The sequence below is a fragment of the Schistocerca cancellata genome, chromosome 2 (genome assembly GCF_023864275.1).
Source record: "Schistocerca cancellata isolate TAMUIC-IGC-003103 chromosome 2, iqSchCanc2.1, whole genome shotgun sequence".
Taxonomy (NCBI): domain Eukaryota; kingdom Metazoa; phylum Arthropoda; class Insecta; order Orthoptera; family Acrididae; genus Schistocerca; species Schistocerca cancellata.
Window position 1 is genome coordinate 1084370017 of NC_064627.1, and position 26688 is coordinate 1084396704.

At 40.8% G+C, this 26688-nt stretch overlaps 1 protein-coding gene across 1 annotated transcript; it reads left to right on the forward strand.

Annotated features, from left to right (window-relative positions):
- The first annotated feature begins 1237 nt into the window (after positions 1–1237).
- Positions 1238–25931, forward strand: LOC126161228 (uncharacterized). Its single transcript, XM_049916970.1, has 3 exons — positions 1238–1426; positions 6866–7039; positions 25812–25931. Exons 1-3 carry the CDS (start codon positions 1238–1240, stop codon positions 25929–25931), a joined length of 483 nt encoding a protein of 160 aa, XP_049772927.1.
- Positions 25932–26688: the final 757 nt, after the last annotated feature.

Sequence of the window (26688 nt, forward strand, 5' to 3'; positions counted from 1 at the left end):
TTTGGATTGCTATTGTAATGAAGGGGACAACTTCTTAGACAGGATCATTACTGGTGATGAACCATGAATCCATCATTATGAGCTGGAGAGTAAATGGCAGAGTATGATATGGAAACCTCAAATTCTCCATGCAAGAAAAAGTTCAAGACCCAACCATCTGCAAGAAAACTGATGCTTATGGTTTTTTGGGATGCTCAAGGTCCATTACTGGAACATTATGGTGAAATGGGCACAACAATAAACAATGTACATTACAGTGAGATGCTTACTGCCATGTTAAAGCCTGCAATTCAAAGCAAATGCCGAGGATTGCTGTCAAAAGGTGTTGTGTTGTTGCACAACCATGTGTGTCCACATACTGCTGCCCACACTGCTGCAACACTCCAGAAACTCAAATTTGAAGTATTGGATTATCCTCCATATAGTCTCAATCTTGCCCCTTCTGACTATCACTTGTTTGGTCCACTCAAACCAGCATTAAGGGGCCATCGATTTGCCTCAGATGAAGCAGTGGAAGAACCGGTGCATTCCTGGTTCACAGCTCAGCCAAGAACCTTCTTTTATGACGGCATCAGGAACCTTGTACAATGATGGACCAAGAGCATTGAAATGCAAGGAGACTATGTTGAAAAATAATGTTCTTGTAAATTTCTTATTTGATTACAATAAAATTTTATAACTACTTACAGATAACAATTGACTTACCCTCTTAAATAAATTCAAAACATCAGTAAATCAACAAATGGGATAATAAATTAATTCAAAAGATCATATCAGAAATGTTTACAATCATTTCTTCCCAAACACAGTTATTACTTGGACACTACTCTGAAGAGTTTCCTCAAGTTCTGCACAGATGTTGAGTAATAATGAGTAATGCTCCTGAACCCTTCCAGTTGATGACAGGATAAGATGCCTCTCAAGTGTCAACCGATATTAAAAAATCATTAACAGAAACAAGCTCTTCTAGTCTGTTTAATTTCATTCTTATATGCCTTAATCTATTGTAAATTTTAGGTTTTGAACCATAGCATCCAAATAGTTAAACATCTCTTTTGTGCATTACATGATTTTGTGCTTAGCTTTATTATACCATTTACTGTCAAACTGAGTTATATACAATGAAAACTTTCATGACTGGATGTTTTAGTTGCTGGTGAGTTTCCTGGTTGTTTACCATAATATTCACACAGGTACACACAACCTGCCAAAAGGCTTGGTATTCTCACAACCAGCAATGCTTGATTGCAACGGATTCTGGTCACCATGTGAGACAGTGCTTCCACCTTCAGAAGGTCCTGTGCACCTTGCAGACATACTGCCAGTTCCCTTGAGAGCAACTGCTTCCTTTGGACTTGGCAAGTGTATGCGAGCTATCTGGACTCTGCCTATGATTGAAAGAGAAAGTGAGCAGGAGAAAGAAAAGGTACATCAGTCAATCATATTTGTATATGGTTTTGATGAGAGTATGGCTCTCAGTTACATACATGTTAACACTCGTCTATAGGGGAAGCCTGTTGTTGACAGATTCACACTGGGATACTTTGATTTAAGCCTGCTCAAATTGCATTCACAGAAACTATTTAGCAAGTGTATAGAGAAATTATAGCATGTGGTTGCTTGACACTGAGCATCACTGACATGTCACGTTAGTTAAAAACATGCTAGAAATCCTCCACAGTTCTTCATATAGGACAGAAATCATCTGTGATCGAACTAATTTCTACAGAGAAGCTGTATGGACATCACAAGGACAGCATCTCCAATGGTGGGACTGGTATCCACTTGAGCTGGCAACCAAACTCTTGTGCCCACACTGGTGATCCTGGTGTGAAGCAGCCAGACAAAACTGATCACTGCAGGTGCAGCACAGGCTGCAGAAGGTAGAGGAGCAGGCGTGGCTGCTGGCAGTGAAGCAACTCAGCCAGGCTTCCCCCCCTCCCCCCCCCCCCCCCCCCCCACCATAGGCACGAAGTGATAGGTGCCCAGAAAATGGAGAAGGGCATCATCTGGTGCAGAATTCACAAAGACTTTTTCATTTCGGACTTCAGCGTACACATTAGTCATTCCCCCATTCCCCCTCACTATTTGATTGAGGGTGGAATGGTGAAGCCATAATATGATGAATGCCATGACAGGAACAAAACAATTGAAAGTTGTGAAAACAAACTGGGGCTCATTATCAGAAAGTAAGGTACAAGGTGAAGTATCTGGGACTTAGGACACTTCTGCAAGAAACACACAAGGATGTAGTTCATCCAATACATTTATGAACACAATGAATTCAACACAAATGGTCTTTGTTGACTGTCACAAACAAGTAACAAACTTTGTAACTAGTTCCTAACAGGAAAATATGTTCATGAATAAATGCAAGTACTTGGCCTACAAGTCTTGGTTATGGAAACAACATAATAAGTCCTTGCTTTCCTTGAGTGGAGCACATTGGAACAGACTAACACATAAGTTACAATCTGTACAAGTTCACAGTCTCTACTGTCTTGCCAAATGAATCTGACAGAATATCAACAGACCCACAGGCATGTTGCTGAGGTCCCTTGGCAGTGAACACAGCTTGCAGTTGAGGCAGCACTGGCTGCATTGTAACTGCGATGATTGGTGCAGATGCAGCCCTAAATACCCATATAGCACAGGTACACTTCCTTCTGATTGGCTTATGTGACATAGTGGATGCTGCAAAAGATTCATGGCAGAAGCAATCTGTTTTGCTGATTTACATGCCCTCTGTGGTTTGTTCTGATGTATGTGAAGGCCCTCTGCAGGTCATGAGGCAAATAGCAGGTCAACAACATCGTATGGTTACAAGGGCTGAGCTGCCAACCAAGCCAATGGTGGTGTGTTACAGTGTGACACTGGCACCTGATAGCTTTTGCAACATGCCACGAGGCAATCCCTCATTACAAAACCTCTTGAAAGCATATGAACTGTGAGCTCAGCCAAAGTCAATGCATATCTGAGAATGTAAGGAAACCAGAAAAATGCCTCCACAACCACAAGCCAGTAGTAATTCAGGAAGCGACCCACAAAGCCTACATGAATGCATTCGCATGGCTGGTGTGGAGCAGGCCAGGGAGACAGACACCCTGGGAGCTGCCTGTTGTTGAGCACACTGCTCACAACCCATGACAAAATGGACAATTTTGCCGTCAATCACTGGGCAAAAAAATATGTCTCCTAAGAGATAAGCATGCAAAATTCACCAATGGCACTGCTGGAGAAGGTGTAGAACTGCATGCTGTAATGTGGTGACAATGACTACTCTAGGAGAGAGATCTTCCATGGGCAACAGCAAAACACCATCAAAATCAGAGATACATATACCATAAGGGAAAATAGTTGCACAGGGGGTCTGAAGCACAACTCAGCACTTTATCTCGTCAGTCCTGTTGAACAAATCAAACCACCTGATGGAGAACTGGGTTGCCAAGAATGGCAGCTGCTATGCATGAACTCGTAACTGGAAAACCCAGAATTGTGGCCTGTGTTCCAGTGTCAAGATGAAAACAAAGCAATTCTTCATAATCAAAGTCAGGATCAGAACGCACAGGAAGGTGGGACAAGGTGTCCACAATGGGTTGTTCAGACGTACGTCAAAAATGGATTTCATAATTGTAGTGAGACAAGAGCAGTGTCCAGCTTGTAGGCTGCATGCTGCACTGTCAGGCAAGGAAGTATGAAGGTTAAACAAGGAAACCCAGTGTTTATGGTCAGTAATAATGTGAAACTTTTAGCTATACAAAAAAACATGGAATTTCTGGAGAGTATAGACTATGGCAAGAGTTTCTTTCTCCACCTGAGAGTAATGCTACTGAGCTGTATTGAGAGGTGTAGAGGTGAAAGCAACAGGTCGTTCAGAGTCAGCAGCATATTTGTAGGCTAGGACCGTGCCAAGGCCATACTGTGATGCATCAGTCACCACAACTATGTGCTGGTCCAGAGAGAATGTAGCTAAACGAGAGGCCTGAGAGTAGTTTGAATTCCAACATTTGAAAAGCGTGTTCACATTCTGGGCTCCAGCAGAAATGCACATTCTTGTGTAACAAGGCATGCAACTAATGGGCCAATGTGGTGACCTCCAGCAGGTCCAGCAGGAATTTATGGTGGTAGGCTATCTTCCCTAAGAAGACCTGAAGTTCCTTCATGGACATGGGATGAAGCATAGGCATAACACAGAAATGTTGTCTGTCAGATGGCAAATCCCGTCCCATGAGACCTCAAACCTGAAATAAACAATATAAGGTTGAAAAAAACTGAGATTTTGCAGGGTTACTCTGTAAGCCTGTGGACTGGGGACAGAAAACAAAGTGTGCAAATTTTTCAAGTTATCAGCCATGGAGGAGACTGTGACAACAATATCATCCAGATAATTACTGCAACCCAGGACATGCATAGTCAGTTGCTTCAAAAATCATTGTTAAATGGCAGTGGCACTACCCACACTGAAAGGAAAGCGTAAATATTGATACAGACCAAAAGTAGTATTCAAAACCAGAACTCTCCAAGACTCTTTGTCCACAGGAACCTTTAGATACACTTCAGACAAATCAATTAGGAAATTACTGGCCATTCGATATTTTTGTGAACAGTTCCTCCTGGTGTGGGAGAGGATATGTATCCACAATTGAATGCATGTTGACAGTGGTACTGAAGTCATCACAGAGGCAAAGTTTCTCCTACAGCTTCCAAACTACAACCAGCAGAAACAACCATTCACTAGCCACAACAAGTTGCACGACTTCTGTAGATTGAAGTCTGTCCAATTCTGCATTCACTTGACCATTCAGGATGCACACAACACAAATGAGGGTTAGCCATGGATTTCAAAGAAATATGTGTGGAAAAATTCATAGCACAGCCTACACCTTCCAAAAACAATTCCTAAAACTCCTCACACAGTGTTTCCAATTGAGAATATGATACCTGATTGGACACAAGATGAACTGCATTGGGGATAGAAAACTCAAATGCCTGAAATGCTTCCTTGCCAAACAAGCTCTCAACTCTGGCATCAGTAGGCCTAACCACCAAAAATGTAATGGAATGGATCAGTGACTTGTAAGAGGCAGATGTTGTAAATTGTCCCAACAGCACCTTGTTCTGTTCATTCTGCACAACTGGTGTCAATGGCGGTAAGCCTACAGTCACATAGGTTTGAGAACTCAATAACCTCACTGCAGCACCTATGTCGACCTGTAGCCTGAGCACTTAGTGAAAAGCACTTAAGTCAGTAAGCAACTTGGGAGAAGTCAAAAGCATTGGAGTCGCACAGGGTACCTCCATGTCCATATCCCGAGCAACCTTCAGCAAACAACACACATAGACCATGTGGCCTTCTGGCAAGCATTACATGTAGCCCAGTGCTTAGGACCCACCAAACGTTCATGCTGGACAAGACAGAAACAGAGAGGACAAGACAGAAACAGAGAATGCTGATGCTGCTGCTGGTGCTGTGGTGGTCATGGTTGCTGGTCCCGACCTTGGTCTGCTCAGCACTGGGCCTGCATGTTTTCTGCCACCACTGTCACTTCCTCGTGTAAGCTATCTGTCATCCTAGTGAGCACATTTTGTGACACTACTGCTACATCACCCCATGCTTCAGTTTTGTCAGGCGCTGCCTGAGAAACTTCAAAAGATAGTGCTATTTGCAAAACTTCTACAACTGCAGGTTTTCACAGAGTAAAGCCTTCTGGTGCATTCCTTGTCTGGAGCTAAACAGATAATTGTGTTGAACACTATAGAGTCTACATAAGAGTCATTATGGGCATCAGTAATGAACTGATACAGCCATGGAGTTCAGCTGTCAGGCCCTGTAAGACTGATTTGGTTTCCTGTGACATTGGTACAATGCAGCTCATGCCACTATGACATGCATTTGTTTATGACAATTGTTGGACAATAAACTTCATATGTGATCAAAAATAAGAGCTACCAGTTCTTAAAATGGGCAAACTGACAAAGGCTTTGCAGAAATTCGAGTGTGTCATACTGACAGTCAAAAAATGGTGTCAGAGTCATTTTTAGTAAGCTTCCCAATTCTCAGCTGAATCATCATATGGAGGAAAAGACAGTGGATGGACCAGTAGAATGGTACCCTGTCTGTTAATGGAAGCCGACAAAGTGCTCACAGCCAAAGAAAGCTGTTCAATGAATAAAACTGATGAAACTCCACTTAAAAACTGTACACAGAGAAACAGTTACAAACTCGTTGTCAATAGTGTAGGAGCCGGGTAATACACAAAGTCATTCCAAGTCACACAAATATGGCTTTATTCATAACTTCTGAACAATAACAGATAAGCCTCTGGGGCTCCACAAGACACAGAACCACTGATATGCACAATACAAACTAAAATAACATAAAGGGGTCAATTAATTACTGTAGGGTCCTTGTACACTTAAGTATGATAGTTCCAGAAGTCATCAGTGTCATGAGTGAACGAAAAAATTGTAGATAAATAAACAAAAAGGAGGCAGGGTTGACAGTTTCATTTGTGTCTCTCTCAAACCTGGGCCATTTGTTTCTGTTTCAGCACATAAAGAGGACAGTCTGCCACTGCGGCAACCATTATCTTTACAAATTTTGTGTTGACCATATTAGAACACAGTATTGCATTTAAAAAACAAAGCTTATAGCAATATTTACAGCTATACTTTGTCACATGAGGTTACGCTAAATGTTCTAACTGGTGTAATAAGCACTGTTTAGCAGTATTATGAACTGTTAGAGTAGATGATAATATATTTTATAATCCACAAAATACTTTTGTACTTTAAAAAAATTAATATTCCTTCTTTTGTTGAAAAATTCTAAAAATTACATATTTATTATCACTCTGTAAAACAGGCTGCGGTGGAACGTATATCAAAGGAAGAGGAGAAAATAAAAGAATGGTTAGAAATGTACACACTATTGGATGAATATGAAAAGAAAATATCAGCTGAGATAGAGCGAAAGGCTATTTCTACTGAAGCCAAGTACCGATGGCTTTCACTGTCAGAGAGGCTACCAGAAGACAAGGTATGTGTTTCACAGTAGATCATTGATTTCACAGTTCAAATGTGAAAACAGCACCAGCATAGTGTCTACAATGCATATATGTAATATTGTTCCGTTTTCTTGCAATCTTCATTAAGAAGTTATAACAATTTGAATGACTAACAAACTTTGCTGGAAGCAACACTCCACAAATATAGGTAGTGCAAACAATTTATTCATCCATCACGTTGCATAAAACTCATTAAGAAGACGAATTTTCAGGGATATGTTAAAGTACCCAGTAACAAAGGTCAAGCAATGCTTAGAAAATTAATCTGTAACTTAACAATACACTGTCACTATACTGGTTTATACTATTTGTACATACTTCAAATAAATGTAACATTGTGAACTAGCAGAAAAGACACTGCTCTGAAAAAATCTTCTCCTCCTCAGTTTCATTACATAGTTAAAATCAAACAGTGGAAATTCTGGGTTGGAACAACAACAACTATGAAAAGGATAGATTTCTATTTGCTGTAAAGATGACACACTGAGCTGCAGACAGGCACAATGAATAGACTGTTACACATCAAGCTTTTGGCGAAAGCTTACACCAGAAAAGAAAAAAAACATACACACATTCAAGCAAGACAGCACACCTCACACACACACACACATGACTACTGTCTCTGGCTGCTCAGACCAGACTGGTTGTCTCCGTTATGATATTAAGTCTTCATTTACTTTGAACAAACCTATTAATCACAGAAAGACTATATTTGAAGGTGAACATCCTCAATACTTGCGAGGCAAAGTAATAGCTTAGCAGGTTTACACTCTGAATTAGGTAGAGTTCTCTCTTCCTAGCCCAAACCACTGTAATTCAAGGAATTATGCATCCATAATCCTTGCTCATTGTGGTTTTTGCCCTTATTTGTTTTAAGGGGAAATAAAACTGAAAAAGCTATAGCAGTATGTTCACAAAACAAATAATTTCTTGACATCTGCAGGTTTTTGTTAATCATAGCTCTTGATTACCGGATAGAACAGTTTCATCATGGCTGACTCTCCCAAAAATCTCAGTATTTCTGAAGAAATCTCATTTACTCTAGTAGCCTTGTTTTGACTAAGGTCTTCCAGTGCTCTGCCAGATTCTTCTTGCACTATATATCTCTCATCTGTTTTTTTATCTACATCCTGTCCTTTTTCTATAATATTGTCTTGCAGTTTGTTTTCCTTGTATCGAACTTTTATAAATCCTTATATATTTCATTCAGCCTTCCCATCATCTGATTTTAGCAGGCTCATTTGTCAGTGCATTTTATCGCTGCGGCATGCCGATTGGTCTACACTTACTGAAAACAAGCTTCGGGCCTTGAAACCTCTCCCCACGGCTTGGACAACCTCTTCATGCCCTTCTCGGTGGGAGGAGGTCATTTTGGCCCGGTTACAGATTGGACACAGCCAGTTCAGCCACTGCCATCTGCTGACAGCTGCGCCGGCGCCGTTCTGCCCATGTGGGCAATTGCCGACGGTACACCACATTTTAACATCCTGTCCGAATTTTAATAAACTGCACATTGATCTTGGCCTGCCATGTACTCTGGATGAAATTTTAGCGGATGACCCAGGAGCAGCTGCTCACGTTCTTTGTTTTATCCACTTGACAAACCTGTCTAAGGACATTTGATTATGCTGTTTTCTTTTAATCCTTTGCCTGTTAATGTGCCTTTTATAGTGTTGTCCTTTTTAGTTGCTGTTTTAACATTGTACCTCGCAGTGCATTCATAATTTAGTCTGGGTGCAAATGACCATTGTAGTTGTGTGCCCTAAAACAAAAAACAAAAAGAAACAAAAAAGAGCCTTCCCATCTTTGCTTAATGCTCGGTCACCATCTGAGCTTTTGTGCTCTAGGAATTCCTGATTAGCCATTTTGCACTCTCTGTCAGTCTCATTTTTAGCAATTTGTATTTTGTTTTGTCTGATTCATTTCTGAATTTTGATGTTTTCTCCTATTGTCAATTAAATTTGATAACTCATGAGTTAGACAAAGATTTCTATTGTGTCCTGTTTTGTCTTTATTTTATTCTCTGCTGCCATCCGTACCAGATAGGGTTGATAGAAGAGATAGAGAAGATCCAACAGAGAGCAGCGCGTTTCATTACGGGATCATTTAGTAATCTCGAAAGCATTACAGAGATGATAGATAGACTCCAGTGGAAGACTCTGCAGGAGAGACGCTCAGTAGCTCACTATGGGCTTTTGTTGAAGCTTCGAGAACATACCTTCACGGAGGAGTCAAGCAGTATATTGCTCCCTCCTACGTATATCTCGCGAAGAGACCATGAGGATAAAATCAGAGAGATTAGAGCCCACACAGAGGCATACCAACAATCCTTCTTTCCATGAACAATACGAGACTGGAATAGAAGGGAGAACCGATAGAGGTACTCGAGGTACCCTCCGTCACACACCGTCAGATGGTTTGCGGAGTATGGATGTAGATGTAGATGAGATGTAGATCACTGTTTCTTCTCTCAGCTACTCATCATCTACTGTGTTACACATTCCTGACACACTGTTGGCTCAAACAGTGACTAACATAAGCAGAAAAATTATTTGTTTTAATCTGTAGTCACACTTTCATTTTGCCAGCTAATGACTACATACTAAAACAAATTTTCTTTACCCTGTTTAGTCACATTTTACCTAATGATCCCTTGAATCAACACTCCCTGGTTCTGTTAATTTAACCAGTTCACATTTCTTTAATATCCTACCTCTCTGTAATCTCTTCAATTTGAATCTGCAGTTGGTAACCAAAAAATTATGGTCATATCCCACGTCTGTCTGTGGAAATGTCATACAGTTTAAAATCTGATTTCAAAGTCTCTATCTTACCATCAATCTGAAGCTTTCCACTATCCCCAGGACTCTTTCATGGGTTTTAAACCAAATTTTTGCAATGCTTAAATTATGCCATTTGCAATATTCTGTTTACCAGCTTTCCTCTTCATTCGTTTTTTCAAGTTCACAGTCTCCTACAACTTTTTCCTCTCATCCTTTGCCTCCTATGTAATTACAGTCCCTAGTCACAATTCAATTTTCCTCTTCCTTAACTATCTGAATAATTTCTTTTACGTTGTAGTGACCTAAACATCAGCCACCATATGTTAATGCAAAGATCAGCACTGTGTAAAGTACAGTGCAGTGCACCATTCTTAGCATGTGAATCTTGGCTCTTTGAGCATTTAAGTGCCCAGCCACCAGAGACACTGTGTTTTCTGAATTTGTTGGTGGTATGCGCTCCTTGCCAATGTTCTTTTACCTGATGTTACAAAGTTGTAGCCAGTAATCAACTCCTTTTTATGTCAAGGATTAAAGTTCCAAATTATGGCATTTCCGTCCTGTCCATTTTAAGAGAGACATCAGTCATGCATTCCTCATAAAGTTCTAAAGAACCAGTGCAAGTGTAATTCACTTAGTTTTTATGAACTCGTCAAGTGAAAGTCGATTAGCCAAAAGTTGAGCTGGACATGACAAGTGGTGACCCCGTTATAATTGGCAGAATCTCATTTGAACTGTGTGTTGGCCGAAGAACTAACAGTATTGAGAACAGCAGTTCACCTGCCACTGTTCTGCTGGATAATTCCATCATGCAAGCAGAAGCAAGTTTCTTGTGGCAAAGAGATAATGCAAGCAGAAGCAAGTTTCTTGTGGCATAGAGATAACAGCCAGTGTGACTAAGTTCACTCTCATAGTAAGCCAACTTGAGCATCAATTCGCTGCTGATGTGCAAGATATAATTAGGGTCATACCACAAACAAACTCATACACAAGCTCAAGTCAGAATTGGTATGACTTGTGGCTGCTTTCCAACAGGATCACATATGGAAAGTCCTTACTCAAGAGGTGATGGACATTAGAAAGTCACACAGGCACTAGAAAGCCACCCCAGTACCTGTGACATGTATGCAGTAAGGCTGACACAACCACTGTACCAGATATGTTGTGCCCACCATGGAGCAGTCATTTGCCACTGCATATAAAAGCCATAGTTTCCTCACAGACTGACATGCTGCCAGATGCCACGGCACAGCTGCCGATTGAATACAAGATGCAGTAACACCCACACAGGTCTGTGCAGTGACAGCACAGGGCAACAGTGCAACCACTGCAGCAACATTAGCATATGCTAACCATGACTCACTCACAGTAAAGGTCACACGCTGTTGTCGCATGACAATTCCAGCAATGGAAGAGGTTGATAACAATGTCATTCAAGGAGTAGATCTTCTGTTGGTATCGCAACACTTCAAGGTGATAGATGGACAGATGTGGTGGTACCATTAGACTGTGCCACCCACACACATGGAACTTCACCATCATGGATGTCACTGAGGCACTCATTGGAGCAGACCACTTGGTACACTACAGACTACTTCCAGACATTGCTGAGCAGCAATCACATGTCCACCACAGTGCAGTTCACAACACCAGGTCAATGCAGGCTTCTGGGATCGAATGTGCAGTGTTTCTGAGCAGCTACCCAAACTTGGCCAGGCCCCCCAGTACTCCTAAGCACATACCACATGACACAGTGCACCGCATAAGGATGACAGATGAACCCTCTGTAGCATGTTGGCCAAGACTTTTGGCTTTGGACTGTTTAGCAATAGCAAAGGCTGAATTTGAGTTTATAATATGTGAAGGCATAATGCAGCCACCTAAAAGCCCATGTCCTCAGCATTACAGTTGGTGCCAATGAAAGAGCACCCATGTGATGACTATTATGTGCTTAACTCATGAACAATGCCCAACAGATACTCTGTACTGCTTTTGAGGGATTATAATTATGTGCTCCATGGTGCCTCCAAATTTTCTGTTCTGGGCTGTGCGAAGGCTCATACTCAGATACTCAGATACAACAACATTGTCATGGGTTATATATCATGGGTCAAGAGTGTTTCCAGTTCAATAGAATTTTCTGCTCTTACACAAGTGCATCAAGAAGACGATGAACTCCTTCTGTATGTGAATGATTCCACATCAGCATTGAAGCTAGAGCTCATTGATGTTCCAGGAGAAGGAATACATCTGTAGTATGACATCTCTCATGGCTGAACTCTCCCCTTTCTGCCACCGATATTCAGACAGCAAGCTTTTAACACTGTCCATGAGTTGTGCCATCCAGGGGTGTGTCCAACCTTTAATTTAGTGTCTCAGCAATTTGTGTGGGGAATGCAGAAAGACTGTTGGGAATGGGCAAATACTGTCTCCAGTGTCAATGCTGCAAGATTACTCACCATGTCCAAGCCCCAATTGGCAACTTCTCAGATACCACCACTCACTCCACCCATGTGCATTTGGACACTGTAGGACTGCTTCCTGCATTAAATGGACAGAGGTACTTATTAACATGATTGACCATTATACCCATTTGCCTGAAGCAATACCAGTCAATAATATCACAGCTGAGACATTAGCTTCTGCCTGTACTTTGACTTAGTTGGTGAATTCACCCACCATATGACCACTAGCTACCACCTGTCAAGAAACAGGATGATCAAAGACTGGCACCATTGTTTGAAGGTAGCACTAATCTGCCATGGAGAGGCCTGATTGTTGGCACTACCAGTGGTACTACTCAGCTTGTGAACAACATTCAAGTCCAACATTGGCTTTTCAGCAGCAGAATAGATTTATGATGAAACATTGCAAATGCTTAGTGATTTTGTTGACACAGACACAATTGAGATATCTGCACATGATCAGTCAAATGTTCTGCATCACTTTAATAACACATTTACAGGATCCATAATTCAAAAGCTTCATGGCATGGCCCACTGCCCTCCTTCATGCACCAGTATCTCATGCACTGTAAACAGGTTATGCTCCACACGCAAGGCATTAAACCACCACAGCAAGCCAAATATTCTGGCCCATATAAAGTTCTCCAACGATATACATAAATAATGGACAATCTTGTGATTGGCAAGGGTACAACTGTCTCATTGAACCACGTTAAACCAGTTCAGTGGATTAAAGACGTAGTTTCATGGTATAATGTGTCCTTTCAGTCTACAAAGGTGAGGAAACCTCACCTTCAGACTGATGCACCACAGACAGTGGCTCAAAGGGGGCATCCACCCACCTCGGATTGAGATGCTACTATCATCGCAAGTGCCACCACTGCAGAATCCAATTCCTGAATCGGTTCCTCCTCCAACACAGACAACTTGCTCTGGCAGCCGGGTGCACTTCCCAGTGCGATTCCTCAATCCTGATGCTCCGCTTCTGCCTGGGAGTTTGTATAGTGGCCTGTATGTCAGCCATCATGCATTAAAATGAAGTTCAATGATCTGTAGTGTACAGTGCAGTGCAGTGTTCTTAGCAAGTGAAACATGGCTGTCTGAGCAGTTCCACATCCAGCTGCCAGGAGCATTGTTTTTTTTATGCTTTTATATGTTTTCTGTCTATTCTGTTTATTCTTTGTTTTTTGTGAATTTGTTGCTAATGTACACTCCTTGCCAATGTTCTGTTGCATAATGTTACCAAACTGTAACCTGTAATCAACTTCTTTTTATGTCAAGGATTAGAGTTCTGAATTATTGCATTTCTGTCCAATCCATGTATAAGAGAGATGTCAGGTGTGCATTTCTAATAAAGTTTCAAAGAATCAATAGAAGTGTCAATCATTTAGTCATTACGAACCCTCAAGCAGAGCTGGACCAGACAACCTCATACACTGTTTCTCTCTTTTCATCATCTGTGGAGTTATAGTTCAACTCTTTTATCTTGGCGGCTCGCGCATGCCCGCCCAGATGTGGGAGATTGCTGCGTTGCCAGTTGCACACGACGCACGCGCCAATAGAAGCAGTGCCATAGTATAGCATAGTTTGCAAGCTTACGTTTAGGGGGGAGCACGCAGTTCATGAAGTAAACTGTAAAGCCACCACGGCCGCATTAACCCTTTCGCTGCTACAAAGACGTGCTCCCTGCATTCTGCGCTGTGCGCAATTTTGTCACTGCACTGCTCACCTGTGCAGACACATCGTGTTCCGACTGCTTTGACACTTATCAATCGATTCCACAAAAACTATTTGGCCCAAAAATTTGATTCTTACACATCTTTTGACTGATACCTTCCCCCCACAAATGATTTAATTTTGTTTCGATGTTCAACGCAGTTATTATGCAGCATTAAATATAGTAAACCATTGCATGAAATTTTGAAGAGTTTGCAGAGGTAAAAGTCCATAGAGTATACTTTCCGTATGGTCGATTTTAGTTGCCACAATGTTGAGAATGAAATGTGGACAAGATACCTAAATTTCATATAAAATTTACTGTATAACAATAGCTCATTTAAGTACCACATAGGTTTTCTATGTAATATTGAGAAATATTCCGTCTTTTGCGACTGTAACAAAAGTTTTATTTACACTGAGCATGTTTGGCTTTATTTTCAAGCACTTCAATCAATCAAAAGGAAGTAGACAAAATACATTAAACAAAACTGTGGACTTACAAAAACATTAGGACTTGAATATACCGTCTATCAGTGAAGTGCTCTGAGCTATGTCAAATATAATTTTTGTGTGTGGCACACACAAACATCATTTATTTGCTAAAACACTGATCTGCCAACACAAACGTTGAATATTGTGTTACCGCAGCACAAAACTACGAAAGGTGACTTGGCAATGGAGGAGACAAAATACTGTCCACTGAAGATGCTTTAAAAGAGAGAAACGCGTCTGGTCTAAATAAGTCCCTTATTACAGTTGCAGAAGAGGAATATATTTCAGTACCATTGGTAAAACTGCGACAGTGGAACAAAAACAAGAAAGAGAACATGAGTACCATTGTGTATGTACCATACCTTTCCTTGATTGAAGTGCTGTAAAATAAAGCCAAACTCGTCCGGTGTAAATAATACTTTTATTACAGTTGCAAAAGACAGAATATTTCTCAATATTACATACGACACCTATGTCGTACTTAAATTAAATGAGATATTGTTATACAGTAAATTTTATATGAAATTTAGGTATCTTGTCCACATTTCATTCTCAACATTGTGGCAACAAAAATCGACCATACGGAAAGTATACGCTATGGACTTCTACCTCTGCAAACTCTTCAAAATTTCGTGCAATGGTTTACTACATTTAATGCTGCATAATAACTGCGTTGAACATCGAAACAAAATTAAAGTCATTTATGGGGGGAAGGTATCAGTCAAGAAGATGTGTAAAAATCAAATTTTTGGGCCAAACAGTTTTTGTGAAATCGAATGATAAGTGTGTCAAAGCAGTGGGAACACCATGTGTCTGCACAGGCGAGTAGTGCAGTGATGACAAAATGCGGCGAGCATGTGCCTGCAGCAGCGAAAGGGTTAATGAAGAGACAAAGCACTAGAAATTTCAAAAAATTGCATTCAAACGAATATAATTCATGAAGTAAGGCACTTCGATATTGTTTTTAAATAATGAAAATATTAAGCACTGCACAAGGTTTGAACTCTAACCTTTCGCGTAGCATCGCAACACCTTAACCATTACGCTAACGCACCTCGACTCACTACATAACTTCATGAGTGACTACATAACGCTATGATGACTATAACACGTCACGCAAAATACTGACAAACACTGTTGGTATGACTATGAATTACTCATGCTTCATGAAAGTATAATAGGAAATAAACAATTACCGCTGTTCTTTATTGCGAAAAAGCGGTTCGTGAGAGTGATACGAACACCTTTCCTTGCTATCGCCTGAATTAGAAGTCTTATTGCTTGTTTCGTTTAATTAATTAATAGAATATGAAGCAATTGGTATAAAGAATGCATTTTCCAAACTTTCTATAAAAGAATGTCTGTTATCAAGACATTGCTTTTGTTCTGTTACTTTATTTATGACTGAACGTTTCTAAAACTAAAGACACTCATCCATGCTCTGCACTGCAGTCGAGATGTGGCAGCGTCGTTCTCTGTTCATTGGCTGACTGTGTTTTGTGACATCAGATGCGCAGAACGAACCTAAACTCAGCCGCCAACATAAATGACGCGCACTTTAGTAGGCAAATAAACTTGTCCTACTGTGGTGGGTGTTGGCTTCATGTCTAGTTTGGCTATGATAATGCATTCACTGTGCTTTTCATATTGACATACATTTCTACTTCTTATTCATTATTGCACCTATTACTGCATTACCATCCTCCTACACCAATCTGTTTGTGGGCCATCTGGAGAAAACCTCCATGTCCTCCCAAAAACCCCAGCCATTAGTCTGCTTCAGATTCATTGATGATATCTTCACAATTTGGACTCAAGACACCCTGTCCTCATTCCTACACAACCTCAACATCTATGCTGCCATCTGCTTCGCATGTTCCTCCTCCACTCAATGCACCAGCTTCCTGGGTGTTGACCTACACCTCTCTGGTGATACCATACACACCTCTGTTGACATTAAATCCACTAATCACCCATATTACCTGTGTTTTGGCAGGTGCCATCCCTTCTACACTAAACATTTTCTCCCCTACTGCCTGGACATCTGTGGAGAACATGTCTCCAGTAATTAGAATTCCCTTGCCCAGTGTGCTGAAGGTCTCATAAAGGCCTTCACAAACAGGCAGAACCCCCAAACCCAGTTCTCAAGCAGATTTCCCATGCCAAATTCTCACACACCCCCAATCCTTCCACCACCCCCAAGAATCAGGTACAATGGAGTGCCCCCTTGTCACTCAGTATTACCCTGGGTTGGAACAGCTGAACCATATCTGTTTGTGTGTAAGGGGGAATTTAAACTAGACTAGGGAAGCAGTGGGAATTTGGATCAAGGATGGAGGTGTGCCAGGGTAACCTGTGGAGTTGTTCAAACTGCTATGCTAATTTGGCTTTGTGGCTAAAGCACTTGCCAAGTAAACAGGACACCCAGGTATGATTCCCAGCCTTGGTACAAATTTTCACCCTCTGCTTCAGTCTATATACATAAAATCATATCTGTATGAGACCAGTAAAGCTTCTGAATTTGTGCCATTTTATTTGAAGCACATCCTTCATCTGAGCTTATATTATTTACCATCATGCCCAAGATCCTTCCCACTGCTCCTAAAAGGGTTTTCCATCACCCAAGTAACCTACACAACATTCTCATCCATCTCTATGCCAATCCCACTCCCCAACCCCTTACCACAGGGACCATATCCCTGTGGAAGATCCAGGTACAAGACCTGCTCAATTCATCCACCCAGCACTTCCAGTACAGTTCTGTCACTGGCTTAGCCTACCCCATCAGCGTCCATGCCACCTGTAAATGCAGCCATGCCATAAACCAGCTGTGCTGCAAACATTACACAATCTTTTTATGTCAGTGTGACCACCAACCAGCTGTCAACAAGAATGATTGGACACTGCCAAATGGTTGCCGAGAACAAATCTGGCACAACATGCATACCAGCATAACATGCTCAGTTTCAATGGCTGCTTCACAACCTGGGCTATCTGGATCCTTCCCTTCACCACCTGCTTCTCTGAACTATGCAGATGGGAGTTATCCTTGCTACATATCCTTCACTCCTGTAACTGTCCTGGCCTCAGTCTCTGGTAACCCACTGTCCAAACACCCTGCATCCAACAGTTTTCCCTCCCCTCCATCCTACCATCACCTCCCAATCCACATGCACGCATCATCTTTGGTGTAGACCACTCCCTAAGTTCCAACACACGTGTACCGCATGCCTGTCCCATGCACCTACCACATCTCCTTCCCGCATTCCTATCTGGAAAACTGGCCTCAACCATTCTTCCTGCCTCCTGCCTCTCTCTGTCTCTACCCAGGTTTAATATGTTGTCATCACAAAAAAAACATCAGATAACTTTGTCATTTAATTCAGAATATTGGCACACAATCTGGTGACTACTGCTCTTACTATCCAAATATTTTCACTATCAGTATTTGAGTTGATCATTAGAAAGGTCTTCTGCTACCATAATGCTACAGCTTTGGAACTTTTGAAATGTCGACAATGTAGACAGTTAATAAATAACCAAAATTATTTTTTTCCTAAATATTTCCTCATCATTTTCCCTCCAGTCCCTGCATTCCTAGGATTTTTTTTTTCCAGACTCACAAAGCACCTTGACGTTCATAATTCTCTGAGTTAATAATGTGATAATACTGTCAAAGTCTATAAAAATAAAGAAAGATGGGAAAGTTATTCTTCTTAGTATTAGTGCACAAAATTATTTCTTTTAATTTCTAAAATGTAGTAGACATTACAGTATAACAGCTTATCATAACATCCATTTAATTCTTTTTGATAGTTTTTATTTTTCATTTATTGCTTTCATGTTATATAACTTGAGAATCTAGTTAAATATCATTGTATCATTTGTATCATCTGTAATAACACTCCGAAATCCATGAAACCTTGAATGAAGAACTGCTAAATCCTTTTTTGGAGGGAAAAAAGGCCACATATTACAAAACTATATCAACATGATTTGTGATACTTTCAGAATTGATCTTATTCCTAATTATGATTCCAACTGCTCATTGTAACACTCCTACTCTCATTGTTTACACATATTGAATTAATAAAGAATTTACAGTTTCCTCCAATAAAATGAGTTTGTTGCAATGTATTCAAAATTACTCAAGAGCAGAAAATGAAACATATTCTTTTTTAATTAATACTCTTCACAACTGTTTATTATAGTCATTTCATCATTGGTCTGGATTTTTCCCATTTTATGTACACCATGTAAAACTGGTAATTTTTGAATAAATTTCAACACCTATATTCAGCAATTCTTTCATTTCATCATATTTTCTTGCACACACAACATTAGGAACACATTTTTCCACTCCACTCAGTCAGCTACAGCTTCACATACTGCTAGCCATACTACAGCTATACACATTGCCTACCATCATGTGACCATGTTATATGGTATCTCATGCCAAATTATCAATACAAAGAAAGTCTAAGTTCTACTGTTAAAAACAAAGAAAATTCAGTACAAGGACTCATTTGAGCTGACATAAAATAATAGTTTATGTTTTTAAAATTTTTGTGTACTTGTTACAACAACTTGAAATTATGGAAATTAATTTTGTAAAATGAAATTATTATTCACAAATGTTTTTATTCTATATTGCAATTAGAAAAGGTAAATACAAAATTATTAATAACTGCTTTTTGAATGTGACAGAATTGCACACATAATCACTGTTTTTTTAATCCCTATTCTATACCATAAATATATTATATATTATCTACAGTTTTATGGCAAATACAAAGTACACAGTAATACTGTTCCACTTATTGAGCACCAGAGACTTCACACATACTTGAACACAAACACTGGGTAAAGCTGTACAGGCCAAGTCTGGTAGCAAGCAAGTTCAGCATAACAAATCACAGAACAATCCTAATCAGCAAGTACAACCTTCATGGAGTGAGAACTGTGCAAGAGAGAGAGGGTCACCATTTGGCCAGCTATAAGGCTGGCAGCAGATGAAGCAGGTGAAACCATTTTGTTCGCTCACTGGCAGCACCAAATGTGAACTAGATGGGTGGAGGGTGGTAGCTTTAAAGTGGACACAACACACCATATCCACCCCCACCCCCCCCAAAAAAAAAAAAAAAATCTGTGAGCAGGTGTCACAGGTATCGAGGTATCGGTGAAAAAAGGCAGGAGGCCATGTGAGTGAGACTGCCACTGGAGATGGACAGGTGAGGCCAAGAAGGCCACGAGGCCCACCCAGATGATTCCACAACACATGGTGGCGTGACTGCAGCTGCAATGTTCACTTCCATCAGTTTGCCAGCATCCAACGGGGCATACCATCACAGTGCTAGGCCATCAGCTCTCTCCAGCCTGGGAGGGTATGAAGCCAGAAGTGTCTGGACACTGGAGAGTCAGGCATTGGGACAACACTGCATGTGCCAGTGGCAAGGAAATAGTCCTGTCACTCGTGAGAGATGGGGGAGGGCCAGTGGGTGTTCCTGCAGTAGGGTGGCATCCAGGCAGCCACCATCAAACATTGACGGAGGGCTCAGAGCCCAACAGCTCATCAAAGGAAGGGGCCCCCTTAGGACCCAACCCCTGGAATGGCAAAGAGTTTGCAAGCTGGCTCCCTGCCGAGGTCTGTTGTGGCTGTGGGCACAGTGAGTTGGCACCCTACTAAGAGTGCAACTGGTAATGAGGGTGGGACAGTGACACATTGCCAGCATCCACAGTGGACATACACTGACCATGCCTGCTTCGTGCTGTAGCCTATGCACATCCAGGCAGCCAGCTGAAAGCAAATGCCCAGACAGGGCATTCGGACCATATTACAAGGGCAGAAGTGCTCTTTGGGCCACAGTGAATAAGAGACCAGATGCTGCAGAGTCCGGATCTGTCAGCCATCAAGGATATTTATCAGGCTTCTACCATCACCTGCTTTAGGTAATTCTTCATTTATTGATTCTCCCGGTGTCGACGTATTGTGATGCTACACTCGCTGAAAAATGGGGATTGTGGGTTCTGACACTTACTACTTTAAATGATATAGCTGACAGATGCACAGCTACATTTTGCAGTACTTTAATTTCACTGTTCACAATCCCCCAATAAAACACAGTTATATGGCCAGTGCACAGTTGGTTAACATTTGATAAGCCTCATTAATAGTTAGCAGGTGAAACTCCACATGCTGCTACAATAGTTTCTTGTTGAACACCTACAAGCAGTAAAACCTAACCACAAAGTTCACAATTCTTGAAGAATAATCAGGTACATATGGGGCAGACACTGTCATTGTTTTAGCACAAGGCCTACCTGAAACTTCCTGGCAGACTAAAACTGTGTGCCCGACCGAGACTCGAGCTTGGGACCTTTGCCTTTCGCAGACAAGTCCTCTATCATCTGAGCTAGTGAAGCACGAATCACGCCCGGTCCTCACAGCTTTACTTCTTCCAGTATCTCGTCTCCTACCTTCCAAACTTTACATAAGCTCTCCTGCAAACCATGCAGAACTAGCACTCCTGAAAGAAAGGATATTGCGGAGACATGGCTTAGCCACAGCCTGGGGAATGTTTCCAGAATGAGATTTTCACTCTGCAGTGGAGTGTGCGCTGATATGAAACTTCCTGGCAGATTAAAACTGTGTGCCTGACCGAGACTCGAACTCGGGACATTTGCCTTTCGCGGGCAAGTGCTGTACCATCTGAGCTACCGAAGCACGACACACGCCCGGTCCTCACAGCTTTACTTCTGCCAGTATCTCATCTCCTACCTTACAACTTTACAGAAGCTCTCCTGCGAACCATGCAGAACTAGCACTCCTGAAAGAAAGGATATTGCGGAGACATGGCTAAGCCACAGCCTGGGGAATGTTTCCAGAATGAGATTTTCACTCTGCAGCAGAGTGTGCACTGATATGAAACTTCCTGGCAGATTAAAACTGTGTGCCTGACCGAGACTCGAACTCGGGACCTTTGCCTTTTGCGGGCAAGTGCTCTACCATTTGAGCTACTGAAGCACGACTCACGCCCAGTCCTCACAGCTTTACTTCTGCCAGTATCTCGTCTCCTACCTTCCAATCTTTACAGAAGCTCTCCTGCGAACCATGCAGAACTAGCACACAGTTTTAATCTGCCAGGAAGTTTCATATCAGTGCACACTCCGCTGCAGAGTGAAAATCTCATTCTGGAAACATCCCCCAGGCTGTGACTAAGCCATGTCTCCGCAATATCCTTTCTTTCAGGAGTGCTAGTTCTGCAAGGTTCGCAGGAGAGCTTCTGTAAAGTTTGGATGGTAGGAGACGAGGTACTGGCAGAAGTAAAGCTGCGAGGACGGGGCATGAGTCGTGCTTTGGTAGCTCAGATGGTACAGCACTTGCCCGCGAAAGGCAAAGGTCCCAAGTTCGAGTCTTGGTCGGGCACAAAGTTTTAATCTGCCAGGAAGTTTCATATCAGCGCACACTCCGCTGCAGAGTGAAAATCTCATTCTGGAAACATCCCCCAGGCTGTGGCTAAGCCATGTCTCCGCAATATCCTTTCTTTCAGGAGTACTAGCTCTGCATAGTTCGCAGGAGAGCTTCTGTAAAGTTTGGAAGGTAGGAGACGAGATACTGGCAGAAGTAAAGCTGTGAGGACTGGGCGTGAGTCGTGCTTCAGTAGCTCAGATGGTAGAGCACTTGCCCGCGAAAGGCAAAGGTCCCGAGTTCGAGTCTCGGTCAGGCACACAGTTTTAATGTGCCAGGAAGTTTCAAACAGTGCACACTCCGCTGCAGAGTGAAAATCTCATTCTACAAGGCCTACCTGTTTAACACTTATCACATTGTTAAACTGAATCATTGTTGTTGTTCTAACCAGCACAAGTTACTCGTCTGAAACTCAGCCATGGACTGACTGTCTCGTGACCAAAAATCGGGCCCTTATATATCATCACAATAATTGTTACTGAAACTACACATTGTTCAAAGTTTAATTTACAGAAACTGCAATTAAAACTTAACTCATTAAATTAACTGAATACACTGAAAAATTGGTTCTTTTTAGTAGTTTCTTCTACTATGAGGGTTATGCCAAATTATCTGTTTTTAAATCGTGAAATTAACAAATATAGTTACATAAACAATACTTTTGACAAAATTGTTAATTAATTTGGAATTAATTAAGTGTTGGCTCAGCTAACATGTTTCTGACTACAGCCAAATAGATACTTAAAGATTGCTAGTACTTTATCTTCCAAATATTTACAATTGTTACAGAATTTATACTTGTTTATATGTCAACAATAGAATTTTTGCAGAGGTTAAGAATACCACTTCAGTTGTGAATTACTTTATTTTCTTATGACCGGTTTCAGACTGTTATAAGCCCATCCTCAGGTGACGTACTGGAAATAGCAAAAGATAGGAGATAATTCTCACACACCGCGACACAAATTAAAAAAAAAAATTCTAAAAAGTTTTAAAAACTTTCAAAAACATTTCGAAACTGCTGATCAGGCTAGGTGCTGTGAAACCTATGTCAATGCACAAGGGGCACCACACAGCACTACAGACAACTGCCTGCATGGGGAATATATACAAATGATATCATGACACTTACGCTGTGCTGTGGTCCCCGAGCACCGCGTGTACCAGACAAGGTGTGCTGCCTATGACCACAGAACAGGGAGTAGCAGATGCGAATGAGGAGGCAAATTGGTAAACCAGAGTGGCAAAAGTGCTGCCATCTATTGACAGAGAGAAGAACACGGGGCCACTAGCCCAGCCATTCACAATTTGAATTTAGTGGTTTACATTTAAAATGAATTAGAAAAAAAATTACATAAAAAATACACAATATAAGTTAAAAGCGCATTGTGCATAGTAAAGGAGCATATTGAACAGTTCGGTCCAGAACAGTAGTAAAACTGAGTGGAAGGTGCAATATAAAATTATTATATAAACCGTAAAGCGCAATGAAAATTCCTTTTACATGAGTGGCAAACAAGTTTTAAATTTAGTGGCTATATATAAGTGGCAACATGGAACAACATGCCACAGTCATCAGTTAAAAGAACATGCACATGTGCCACTTCTATTTACAAGCTCTTGTTATTGATCAACAAGGAAAGTAGCGACACCTTACAGTCTATACTGTCAAAAAGTGATATACTAATTAAAAGCTAGCAGCAATAGCATTAAAAGGGCACATTAAAAGTAGGGTCCAATTTAAAACTGCTAACCAACAGATGACAACTAATCAAGGCTTACATTAGATAAGATTGGCATATCACTTTCTGACTTGATCTGTGACTTACATGTAGTGTGTCCTCCTTGAAATATATTTGTTCAACTTGACGTTATAACATGAACAATGCTATTTCTATGGACCAAACACACTGCTGCTGCACCCATTACATCCTTGAACTGTTCCATCACAGCCTGAGGCACTTTGAACTCCTGAGTGACTAGCAAAATCCCTGCTCCTGACTGTGAGATCCCCCAGCTCATTGCCTTCTGATTCACCTCTGTATGGAGCAGAAAGAATGATATCATGTATCAGAGGGTCAGCATAGGATGATGGTGATGATTACATATAAATCAGCATTTTATAGGCTTAACCCCCAGGGGTCAGCTACCTATGCCAGATATGACTGGTCCAGTTCCTGTTGTCACTGGCGAAAATCCACCCAGGAAGTCACAACGTGGGTTTCCTTATGACAGTAATCATTGAGCAGTTCACACATTTGAAAAAAATTACAATGCCACAGGATTCATCAATGAGGCAAGTTTCTGGAGCAAATGGAATGTTTTGGGTGCAATGCAAGACAGGATAAAGGATTAATATAGAGTCAGAACCACTGCCTGGACACTGTGTAATGATTCTACAAATGGCACACTTAATCCCTCTTCCTTCACTTCTTTGAATGGTGGAAAAGCTGGGAGTGCAGGTGGGTGTGCGAGGGTGGGAGTGGAAGGGCAGTGCCACCCTGGTAAATCATAACTAGCTGGTGAAGCACGTCTAACTGGTGTTGTTTCTGTTTGTACTGCTGCTACTGTTGTTGTAATAACTGAACCAATGCTGTATCCTTTGTGCTTGTGGAACACACATGGGAAAAAAAATGAATCCATCACCAAAGACTGTAGTACCTACATCTTTATTGCCATTAACAAAGTATACAATAATACAATTGCACTAACTGATCACCAGAGATTACATACACATGTGGACAAAATCAGTGGGAGCAAAGTGAGGCCAAGTCCAGTAACAAACAAGTTCATCATTAAAAAAATCACTGAACAGTTCTAACTGGCAGGTAGAACCTGCACAGAACATGAACACAAAGAGTGGGCCATGCTGCTGGTGTGCAGTCATCCCCACTCAGTTGGTATGGGCACTGTTGGCAAGTGAAGTAGGCTCTCTCACAGTCAATCAATCAATCAATCTCATTTCGTTAGCCTGCCAGTGGCACCAAATGTGAACTCTGTGAGTGAGATTGTGGTGGCATAAGTTGACATCTCACCACATATTACAACATATCACCCATTTTCACTGGCAGTTATGCTCTTAACAGTCAGACAACAGTTTGGTAGTGACTCATAACATTATTCTTTAATCGCCATTCAACTGCTATATTTAAGAAGTCTTTTTTTCTAGTGTGGATATACAAAGCATAAAAATTATAAATATCAAATAAAAAGAATACTTTTCATTTCTTCTCAAGCTTGTCTTACTCATTAAACTGATCCTGCTATTATGTGTTGATTTATTTTATGCCTGATTACACCATTATAATCTTCACATATTTTCTGACATTTTCCAAAAAATGAAAAACTACAGAACAGACTTTATTGTCATTGAAGTTTGTTTCAAACTCAATTCAGCATCAAAATCAAAATACCGTGGGCAGGTAACACAATCATTTTCAACAAAAAAATTATTATATTTTGAAGTTTTAATATCAGTATTTTTATTCCATTATTGATACTACTGCTGCAAATAATACTAGTGAAACTGTCAGCAGAAAATGACAGTCAGGTAGCTGTCTTATACTCAAGTAGCTGTCTTGTAGATGCAGCTCTGTATCAGTCTGTGTAAATTACAGAAGCTGTAGTAACTGATAAAGTGTGCCATTTGTGCAACTCATATGAGTGGGAATGAAAGGTCAATGGTTGTTTAATAGTGATAAATGGCGTCTATGGAAATTAGTAATTTACCCCAATGCTGTGAAAATCATCTAACTTTTATTGCTACAAATAATTTATATAACAAAATACTTTTGTAAATACAAATCAAGCATCTTTTCAGGTGACAGAGGATGAATACACCAGTGTAGCTTTTGGATCAGATAACAGTCTATTTAATGCTGGAGAAGTATCAGATGTGCATGTGGGGAAATCAGCAGAATTTATGGAAGACGTAGATTAACTTTAATTATATTTTATGTATTTTGATCTAATTTATTCTGCTTATAACTTCCTTAACTTGTTAATGTGTTTATTTATCACAAAAATAAAATAGAAATTGTCATCTCAGTAATCTAATACAAATACAGTCATCTTTACATAATTGTTGTTTAATTATTTTTCTAGTATTCCCACCTGAATATGTGTGCACGGTAAATCACTGCTTCCAGGATGAGGAGGTACATCAGTCCTGGATCAAATTTACCAGCAGATTAACGATGAGGGTCATTGTGCCAGCCAGCCTGGATTCGTTTTTTAGGTGTTTCCCACATTCCACTAGGCGAATATCAGACTAGTAACTAAGTTCCACTTTGGTTACATGATTCACAAACATTTAGAAAACTTTTGCACATTTTCACATGCATACAGATAGTTGGGGCAGAGAGGGTAACAGGGTGGCAACAGGAAGGGCATCCAGCCACTTCTTAAATTGACTTTCCCAAATCCGTTAATAACCATGCTGAACCTGCATGACTGAGTGACAAAGGCAGAAAAGGAAAATTATTTCTCCATTATATTACCAGACCTCTCCAACAAAACAGTGTGCTATCATCTGCTAATAAAGGAATGCTTGTCCTGTTAAGTGTCATGAAGTTTAGATGACAACACCTAATGGCCTAAATTTCCTGTTGCATATTTAAAATGGCCCTTCATCAGGTAAAACATTAAAACTCTTTATATCCCATAGCTTTCAATGATAAAACAAAGGAAAAATCAAA